The sequence below is a fragment of the Vollenhovia emeryi genome, unplaced genomic scaffold, assembly GCF_000949405.1.
Source record: "Vollenhovia emeryi isolate VEMERY1.0 unplaced genomic scaffold, V.emery_V1.0 DF939208.1, whole genome shotgun sequence".
NCBI classification, from domain to species: Eukaryota; Metazoa; Arthropoda; class Insecta; order Hymenoptera; family Formicidae; genus Vollenhovia; species Vollenhovia emeryi.
This window is the reverse complement of record NW_011967158.1, coordinates 760,693-771,224: the sequence shown is the minus strand read 5'-3', so window position 1 is coordinate 771,224 and position 10,532 is coordinate 760,693. Positions and strand designations below refer to the sequence as shown.

The window sequence follows — 10,532 nt, the reverse complement described above, 5'->3', positions numbered from 1 at the left end:
AGAACTTGGATCAAGTCCTAGCATCGTGGGTACAGGCCTTAAGGAACTCGGTGCAAGTTTATGGGACAGCTGCAAGTTCTTGTTCCGAGTAATGTGTAGTCAACCAAGTTGCAGCTTTTAACGCCTGTACCCACGATGCCAGAACTCGGTGCAAGTTTATGGAACAGCTGCAAGTTCTAGTTCCGAGAAATGTGTAGCCAATCGACGTGCAGTTTTTACGGAATAGCTGCAAGTTGATTGGCTACACATTTGTCGTAACTAGAACTTGGACCAAGTCCTAGCATCGTGGACACAGGCCTTAAGACGTGGATAGCCCAGTAATTTTTAATATGTGAATTCAAATACCGTTTTTCCACCTGTCCTGTGCGCCGAATTCTTTTCGGACGTTACACGGTTTCGTTCTCGATGGAATATTGTCGTCAGCAAATTCACGCATTTAAATCGACGAACGATTTCTAATTAATTTAAAAAAGGCTATATTTAGCACTCAATACAATAACCCCCTCTCCTTGCTGTAAAGAAATCTTATTGCGAAAAATATTAGTGAATTAGGTATTAACATAATAAGTTATTTTGTAACTTCAGAGCATAGACTTATAGGGCAGTGGCACACAAAATTGCATAGCTGCATATGCATAGCACAAAACCGTCTAAACCAATAAGCATGTCATGTAAATCAATATGGCGACTCAATGCTCGATGTTCATTGGTTTAAATGGTTTTCATGCTGTGCACATGCAGCTATGCAATTTTGTGTGCGATGGCCCATACTCATAGACTGCGCCGTCTTGTGGACGGCTTGAAGATAACACCGAAGGACAGAGATAGGCTGATGGCAGACAACTATCCGTAAGCGCTTAAGACTGACGTAGCCGTAAACTTAAGGTAAGGCAGAGAAAAACATGAGCCGTAAGGAACACGTGTTCTACGGCTTATGTTTTTCTCTGCCTTACCTTAAGTTTACGGCTACGTCAGTCTTAAGCGCTTACGGATAGTTGTCTGCCATCAGCCATGCAGCGCTAGAAAACCTTTCTCTCTCATGAAGTGACAAGAGAGGGGATAAAGCGTCTGCAGAGTGAAGATAGGGGAGGTTTTATATATATACATATATGTGTGTGTGTGTGTATTGCACACGGAGAAAGTCGGAGAAGGCGCGAGGGGACGGGCGATGACGCTTTTCTCCTGATTCCCCCACCAACTGACAAATTAGAAAAAGAGAGGTTCTCTAGCGCTATTGCCCTCTGCGTCTTGTGTTAACTTCACGCCGTTCACAAGACGGCGCAGTCTATGAGTATAAGTCTATGCTTCAGAGAGCCTGTTATTAATTTGTTTTAATTGTAATGATTAATCAATAGTTTAAGTTAATTTTACCACATCTTTCAGAGGCTCTTCCTCAGTTTTAAGTGCGTTTTGGCACGCGTGAGGTGTATTTTTATTAGCAATTTGAAAGTAATATTAGGAGTGGAGACCACTTTTTATCTGGAAAAAAACTCTAGAAATGACCCCAAAAAATATAACAGGGATATAATTTAATTTTTTTTTAGTTAAAGCTTTTTTTTCCTTAGTAGAGCAGAATGTTATGATATCCTTGATCCGTTTATTCGTGTCGCTTTATATAAAAATAGCCCGTTAAGAAAAATCAATAATCTTTACGTGAAGATTCTTGACTTTCCGAGGCCAATCAACGGCTCCGTCCAGTCTTCGTTCGGATTCACGGAATTCCACTCGGAGGAATCCATTGAAAAATGAAGAATCTCTTCCACAGATATATAATATACATAATATATACGATAAGCTAGAATCTAATAATAATTTATAACAAGCCGTTAAATTGCTTTAAAGGTTATTTCACCCTTTTTTTTACCATCGTGAAACCAATATCGCCGTTTTATTAACATTTCTGATCGACCGACGTGACGAATAATCCGGTCTCGCTTCCTGAATTAAATTTGTTGATAAACATTAGCACGTGCGCATAAAATTTCTTTTTCCAAAACGCAAAGCAGAGACGACGAGAGTGGAGGGGGGCGGGCGGTGGGAGAGAGACAGAGAGAGAGAAAGAAACACATTCGATGCAGCTGGCGCAACAGGAGGTCGAGCAGTGACGTACATCTCTGGTTCTCTCGAAGCTTTCCAACTTTCTTCGCCTCGCCTCGCTTCCTCGGATCCTCCTCGGCTGATCCCCGTCCCGGATAGATCTCGCCCCGTTTCGCGGGATCGCGAAAGGCGGATACCGGCGATTAACCGACGGCGATGCCGGAGCCTCCCGATGTACGGGGATACGCGTGAAAAATAATGTTAGGTTTTCCTATTAATGACGCACGCGCGCATTACCGAGCGGCGTAGTCATCATTGATGATATGTAGTGGCATTAATATACGTCCACGTGCGGTTCTCGCTGCTCGGCGTGAGAAAACGAGAAGAAAACGGGGAGGAAAATACTCGTAGTTGACGGACGTTCTCGTAACACGCGGGAACTTGTACTCGTGAAATCGCCGCCGCGCGTTTCGATCAACGGATCGGAGAGAAAGAGAGAGAGAGAGAGCGATCGGCCACGGTGGCGGACCAGGGGTTCCCGAGGGGAGGAGAACGGAGCGATCTCTCCGGGGATGTCCAGCGATGGGACGCGTCGTGCCAGAACTTCAGCAGGTTGCAAGGGTTACAAGCGTGTATTTATTTTGAAGACGAATGTCGGTGTTGTTTATCTCGCGACTGTATGACGCCCCGCGGTATGATTTATAGAGTCTACGTCCATATTCTGAATTCTCTTTTATTGCCAAAAGCGTCGCTAAAATTGGCTTTAAAGGATTCTTATTAGCTGAAAAGATCTTTTATGGACATGTTTGTCGATGAAAGAGGATTCGGAGTACGGGCCGAAGTGAGTTTTCTCGGATTTCATTTCCGCAACAGGCCTTTGACGCCCGTATCAGACTACGGATTGAGTTTGGGATTAAATGGAAATTTGACCAATCACAGTAAAGTTTACTAATCTCAAGTTTAGTAACGTTTACTCTAATTGGTCAAATTTCAATCTAATCCCAATCTCAATCCGTAGTCTGATACGGGCTTAAGCCTTGAGCCTTGTGTATCCGCGGTCCGAGATCTGCGTCCAAGTTCTACAATAGTTCCGAGAAATGTATAGCCAGTCAACTCGCAGTTCCGTAAAAGCGGCAAGCTGATTGGCTACAAACCTCTTGGAACTAGAACTTGGACACAGAGTTCTCGAATTGCGGACGCAAGGCCTTAAGCCCGTGTCACACTACGTATTGCGGACGCGGATTGGATTACGGATCGTACAAATAGACAGTCATCTATCCAGTGATCTGCAATCCGGATCCCAAGTTGCCTCGCTGTGATTGGCTGAATTTCGATCCGCAATCCGTAATCCCAATCCAATCCGCGTCCGCAATACGTAGTGGGACACGGGCTTTAAGCCCGTATCAGACTACGGATTGGGATTGAGATTAGATTGAAATTTGATCAATTAGAGTAAAAGTTACCGAACTTGGGATTTGTAAACTTTACTGTGATTGGTCAACTTTCAATCTAATCCCAATCTCAATCCGTAGTCTGATACGGGATTTAGATTATGCGGAGAGCGAGATTTGATTGAGTGAACTTCGCTCCGATTGTTCAAGTCTCGATCTAATCGCACTCTCGATTCGTAGTTTGATGCGAGCGGAACGGCTGTCTTGTACTTTTGAGGCAGTGTTTTACACCGCGAGTTTTTGTGTAATCCAGTCGGAGCGAGAGACCGCGCGGCGCGACGCCTCGGCAATTTCGCGGAACGATACGCGGCTGCGACAGATCGCTCGAGGCGCGCGGTGACACAGTTTTCAGCGCGGATACACTTGTTACCGAGTCGCGCGCGCGCGCGCGGAACGGCCACGAGTCAGTTAACGTTTCGCCGTCGGTAGCAATCTCCGCGCCGCGGTAATTCAATAACGGGAATCGGGCGCGCTTGTAACGGCGCAGGTAACACGCGGGCGAATTCCGGCGCGACGGTCCGCCGCGCCGGGGACGGTGTAATCTCGTTAAGCTTATTGTACAATGGACGTACGCAAAACGCCAAGACGCTAAGCCACAACACGAGAAATCGATCGATCACAGTCAAATAGAAGGATGATTGACTGTTATTGGCCGATTTCTTGCGCCTTGCGACCTGCTTTGTCTACTGTAGAATCGGCCCAACGGCCTGTGTCCACGATGGTAGAACTTGGTCCAAGTTCTAGTTCTGAGAAACGTGTAGCCAATCAACTTGCAACTTTTATGGGATAGCTATACATTCTCGAAACTAGAACTTGGGCCAAGCTCTAGTTTCTAGCATCGTGGACACAGGCCTTAAAGCTTATTCTACAATTGACGCAAGACACTAAGCCGCAACGCGAGAAATCGATCGATCACAGTCAAATATGCAATGAGAAGGATGATCGACTGTCATTAACCGATTTCTTGCGGCTTGCGACCTGCGACCTGCTTTGTCTACTGTAGAATCGGCCCAAAGGCCTGTGTCCACGACGTTAGAACTTGGTCCAAGTTCTAGTTACGAGAAATGTGTAGCCAATCAACTTGCAGCTTTTATAGAATAGCTGCAAGTTGATTGGCTACACATTTCTCGGAATTAGAACTTGCAGCTTTTTCATAAACTTGCACCAATCGTGTCACAGCATCGTGGACACAGGCCTTAAAGCTTATTCTACGATGGATGCAAGACACAGGCCGTCTAAGTCGCAACGTAAGTAATCGGTCGATTTTTCGCATTGCAACTTATTTTTAGCCTCTTGCGTCCATTGTAGGACAAGCTTAAGAGCGTCGCGCTGCATCTCGACATCGTTTATCCGGGGCTCCGTTTCTCGCGATTCGCGGCGGGACGAATCGCGTGTCCGGCCGAACTTAACGGACGGAGGCGACTTGTCGCTGGCGCATTGTTACGGCAGCGTCCGTCGTTATGCGCAATTAACATTCATTTACGCTCGCTTTTCTTATCTGAAAACGCAGGCGTATTTATAATTGCGCGCGCCCGCCGTGTTTTTCCATTTCCAGAGGTGCACTTTTCTCTCTTCCGCGTTTTGCGCGGTACTGCTGGTCGATTGTTCCGACGCGAGGAGTCCGCGGAAACATTTCCGTGGAAACACTGTAAACATGACTAGTCGTCAAATCGCTCGACAATCTTCAGTTTTTTTGGCGATATTTTTGCGATAATCTACGATTGTGCCTGCAGCGATAAGATTGCACATTTCAGTTCTAAATATAGAAAGAAACCGTACGGTTAACATAGCATTTCGTATATCGTGTTGTATCATGGTAGAAGGATTGGGAATATTAAGGCGCAAGATTCAAGAAACTGACTAATCAGTCGAATGTGAAGAGAATAATCGATCGCTATTGGTCATTCTTTTACATCTTACGTCTTAAAGAACCATAGGAAAACTTTGGTAGTAAGACTTGAGACGTGTAAGAACTAGAATCAACCGGAATTTTCAACATTGCTTAAGTTTCAAATGACTTTTTACGTTCTCGACTGTCATTTTAATTATTGCTTAAGTTTTTTTCGTGTGTTTGGGCGCGATAACTATCTTATCTCGCAAGTCTTATTGTTAAATGTCTACACGACGATAACATTTGCAAAGAATAAACGTATCTAAACGAAAGTAATAATACGATGGTAAGTCGATTGTTCCCCTCACATTGGACTGCGGTTGGTCAAATTTATACGGCCTAATGCTTACCACCCTACTCAAACTGGGACTTACGAGTCCCTGTTATCAGTCTGGCGAACACGCAGTTTCGGCCATGGACCGAGCGTTTGCCTTTATTTGAGCAGTGGGGGTAGAGGTTCACGTAGAAAAAGGACAAACTCTGTTTTGTGCTAGAGACCCTCTGATCAGAGTCTGGCCAACAGAGTTGTTCGCCATGTTTTGTCAAATCCAACGAGAGAGAGAGAGAGAGAGAGAGAGAGATTCCCTCTCACTCTACATGACGCCTATACTGTAATAAGCTCTCGCATTATTTTGCCGAAACTGGCCTGCTGGCCAGACTGACTGGCGGGAGTCTACTGGGGCTGAGGACGACCTGATACAAGTTTCAGGATTCATCGATTGTTATCAATTCAAGATTACTCGAAGCAACAGTTTTAGCTACGCGACTCGTCCCTAATCTGATCCCTCTCGTTTACCGATTTTGATATGTGAATTCGCTGACGACAATGACTCCATCTAAACGAAACTGTGTTATATCCGGAAAGAGAATTCACACTTTAGATTACAATTATTGGACTACCAACATCTTGCGCGGACCTAAAGGCGCTCCCGCTTGTTTGATTCTAATCCCTTCCGTTGCACATGTTAAACAACAAGAAGTCAATTCCATGTTAATAGAAGAGCCGCAGGTGTTGCTCGTTAAATTGATCGCCGGTCAAGTGAATCGGAGTCCCCGCTCCAAGTCACCCTGGAACCGCGGACAGCGTGTCGCGGCGTGTAACGAGTAAATCGGGCGAGTCAACTCGTCGTCGAGTGACCCGCGGGAAAAAAGGAGTCCAAACCGCGGTCTAAATTAAGCCAAGTGCACCGCAAATAGACACGGCAACGCGTCCGCATCACCTCGACATTTCGATCGTCTCTCTCTCTCCCCCTCCCGGGACGAACGCGCCTGGAATCGTCGCCCCGCGGCGACAAGTGGCACGATGCGTGCCGCTCGAATAAAAGTCACTGACGTCAATAGGTAGCGTGAGACGCGATCCGTATTTATGAAACAATCGAGTTCTGGTTTTTCTTCTCCCCCTCCCGCGACTGCGTCCTCCGCCCCGAGAGGCACGCACGGCGGGTGGCCGCGGTATCACGGGCGACTTTTTGCCCGGTTCTTTTCACGCCGACTCTGCAACGAGATCCGCGAGCAAATCGCGGCACTTATCTGTTACGTGTGTCAGGCCAATATTACGCTCCCGCGATCCCGTCTCAAGTGTCCAACTGACGGCTAATCAATTCGCCGTCGGCCGCGGTCGCGCAGGCACGAGAGATGCGGGCCTGTTAATCGAGGCCGGGATCACGGTCGAATTACGCGCCCGCGCGGACCTTGCCGCGGAGATTAAAATGAATGGTGTATCGCGATATCGAATATTCACGTCGAAAAGCGCGGAAACGCGACTTGGCGCGAATAATAATAAACAGCCTTCGCCGCGTCGCGCGACCGGAGACTTCTCTCAGCCTCAGCCGTAACGAGATAACTCGGCAGCGTCTCGCCGCGATCGAGAGATCGTCTCAGAGCCGCTTGAGCGGGTGAGACCCGATCCCGTCGCGTCGGGTCACTCGACGTTCCGGAAGACTGAAATTTCGTAGGCGGCGCGCTCTTCAGCGTAACGCACTTGTCCCGGTTGGATTAAATTCTTAGTAGGCCTCTCTGGTTGCAGCCCTCGAGCAAGGAGCAGGCGCGATTGAGCAGTCATGATTCGATGGGCAACAAGGACCGCCGTCGACAGAAAGATGGGTCAGGCAGCGGCGGAAGTAGCGGCAACGGTAGCAGCACTTACAGCGCCTTCCGTCAGTGGCGGCGGAGCACTTCGATGGGCTCCCACAGCAGCCGGTCCAACAGCGCCGGCTCCAGATCGCCCGGCTCGCTCGCCAAATTGCCCAGCGACCCGGCCACCATGCGAAAGATGGAACAGTTCCCCCTGGTCCTGTCCGACGCGACGATGCCGGACGAGGATCTCTCCTTGAAATTTCTCGCCCTGGTACGTGTGTTTGTACACAGCCCGGTCCCAACGTTTGTACACACTCGGCTCCCGCGAAAACAGTGTAACTGATCAGCGCCGTCTTACGATGTTTCAGAACGCCCTGGATCTTACGGCGCCGGCCAGCGACGTGCTCTTGAAGAACAGACTCAAGTCCTGGTTCCAACTGTCGGGCCACCCGGACGGCTTCGCACCCGCCGGTCCCGGCACCGTCTGGAAGAGGAGGGCCGGCGGCGCCGAGAACACGGAGCGCGCGGTTTACGAGACCCTGAGCAAGGAGGAAGCGTTGCGGGATTGTATTCCGAGGTTTACTTGCAGATCCTTTTTCCTTTTGTTTTTTGGACGTAAGCGAGAGTGAGACCAGACCACGGGACTCAACACTTTTGTTGCTCCTCGCAGATATTACCGGGAGGTCGAGTACAAGGGCGACACGTTTATCGAGCTGCAGGATCTACTCTTCGGTTTCAACGATCCGCACGTGATGGACATTAAGATGGGCACGCGGACTTTTCTCGAGTCCGAGGTGTCCAAGACCACCGCCAGGCCGGACCTGTATCAGAAGATGATCGCCGTCGATCCGGACGCGCCGACCCAGCTGGAGCACGAGCAGCGCGCCGTAACCAAGTTACGGTACATGCAGTTTCGCGAGCAGCAAAGCTCGACCTGCAGCCACGGTTTTCGCATCGAGGCGATGAAGCTGCCGGGCGCGCCGCCGATCACCGATCTCAAGAAGGTCAAGTCGTATTCGGAGGTGTTCGACATCATAAGGCAATTCCTCGGCAAGCGCGAGGACAGTCGTCAAAAGATCCTCGCGCGCCTCAAGAGCCTGCGAACCAAAGTTGAGGAGTCAGAATATTTTGAAACTCACGAGGTACGACGCTCGGGCTGTTTCTACTGATTGCCGTGCGATTTATTTTGTCCGTCTGCTCGAACTTGTTGTTTCACTCTTCAGGTAATCGGCAGTAGTATCTTCATGATCTACGACAGCAAGAAGGTGGGCGTCTGGCTGATAGATTTCGCGAAAACGCGGGAGGTGCCGGACGGGCGGAAGCTCACGCACAGACGTCCTTGGGAGGAGGGTAACCACGAAGAGGGTTTCTTATACGGATTGGACAACTTAATTTCGACCATGGAAGAAGTCCGCCTTTCTCCGTAAACATCCTCGATGCTCGCGTGACGCGAAATTCGGGGACTTTTCTACGCTGCGAAACATCGCTTACCCATGTACATAGACCGAGTGAAACAAGTATTCGTATTCCATCGTTTATAAATGACTTCTAATTAAATGTAAGTGCGCCAGTATCATCGGATCATCGACAAGTGGAGTTGCGTATAAGTGAGTAAAGTACTGACCGCCGAAAAGTGGTACATACTCGTTTCGCTTACTTTCGCTCACCTCCCGGCCTTGTCGCAAGTCCGACATATTCATCGTCGTTATTTATATCACCCGATATGTATGTATATTTAACGTGGAAGACTGCTTTCTATTGCATTTCACGCGCATTTTTGTAAGAGACGTGTCTCCAACATATTACTCTGTGTACAAACGCGTAATGTACAAAAGTAGCTTTTAAGCTAACGATAAGTAACATAACGTGCTGAGCTAAACGAAACTTATTTATGAGAAGTGCTTACGTCGAATATTAATGGTAAGGTTCTTACTTTTTTTAAAGAGTACTTGTCTCGAATCGCTTCGTGTTTCAACTTGTAGGAATAAATAAATAATCTTCGTACGTACGTGTGTCCGGAGACTAATCTTATCCAGTTTAAACACCATGAATCATTATGGATGGCGTAAGCTCGAGAGTTTTTGTATTTGGAAGAATTATAATTCTATAAGGTGTGAAAAATGGCTGAAAAACTGTTCGATGCGAAAAGTCACGGTCGATCCGCGAATTTCGCATCGAAAGCATACTGGCTTTCAATCCTATTTTTCAAAGAGACGTCTCGAAGACAGATAATTCGCTTTTTGTATAATTCAACGATTATTTAAATGAGAATCTTGTAGAAATCCATTTTTTTCGTATCGTATCTCTACCCGCGGCACTCTCGCGCCACTGAATACATTACAACAAAACTTCATCAATTTTATTCCGCGATTTATGACCACGAGTTGTTTGTCAAATATTATGGGAGGTTTCGTTCACGCCACCTTTTTTGTACGCGATCGTTTTGGATGTAAACAAGGGAAAGAAGATTAAAAGAAAAACAGTCTTAGGCCCGGTTGCACCAACGTCACGTAATTTTAACTGTAGCTTAATTCACTCTTTGTCGCTTTCCAACTGTTTCCCTTAGAAAGAGACAAAGAGTGAAATAAGCTAAAGTTAAATCTAAGCGACGTTGGTGCAACCAGGCCTTAACGACGTAATAAATACATGAAAGATAGCGGAACTATAAAACGTTTAAGACAATTGTTCGTTATCGCTTATCGGATTCGTCTATCTCGAGCCTCCTCCGAGATTCATAATCAAAATCATGCGATCGGTCTTATCCGACATCGCGTGAGAAAAGCGACGTCCGCAGCAAGATACGTGGATACAGTTTTTTTTTCGGACAACTAATTAATTTTTTGCATCACTACAAAAAATATCCTGAATTTCATCCGAGATCACTTCCTCATTACTCTGTAATTTAGCTCCCGGCGATTACCGTTTATCTTCAACTTCCAAGTCCATTTTCGCGGGGAGGAAAGTTTACCAGTGGCGATTTCATTTGCATTTTACTTCGCCTTTTTTTCCGAGCCGGAAACTTTCGGATGTATACGCAGGTCGAGCGTTCTGCGCGGACCGTGCAACGTGTACGTAAA

At 47.3% G+C, this 10,532-nt stretch overlaps 1 protein-coding gene across 2 annotated transcripts in view; it reads left to right on the top strand.

Annotated features, from left to right (window-relative positions):
- Positions 1-9,463, top strand: part of LOC105561359 (inositol-trisphosphate 3-kinase A) — an 11,980-nt gene extending 2,517 nt beyond the window's left edge. Inside the window, exons 2-5 of one of the 2 annotated variants that reach the window (XM_012011267.1) lie at positions 7,406-7,726; positions 7,824-8,032; positions 8,126-8,597; positions 8,679-9,463. In XM_012011267.1, the coding sequence (XP_011866657.1) occupies positions 7,406-7,726; positions 7,824-8,032; positions 8,126-8,597; positions 8,679-8,882 (1,206 nt within the window). In that variant the 3' untranslated portion in view covers positions 8,883-9,463. Of the gene's footprint in view, positions 1-7,389; positions 7,727-7,823; positions 8,033-8,125; positions 8,598-8,678 lie in introns of both variants that reach the window. The other variant, XM_012011268.1, reaches the window with a different exon arrangement.
- The last annotated feature ends 1,069 nt before the right edge of the window (positions 9,464-10,532 follow it).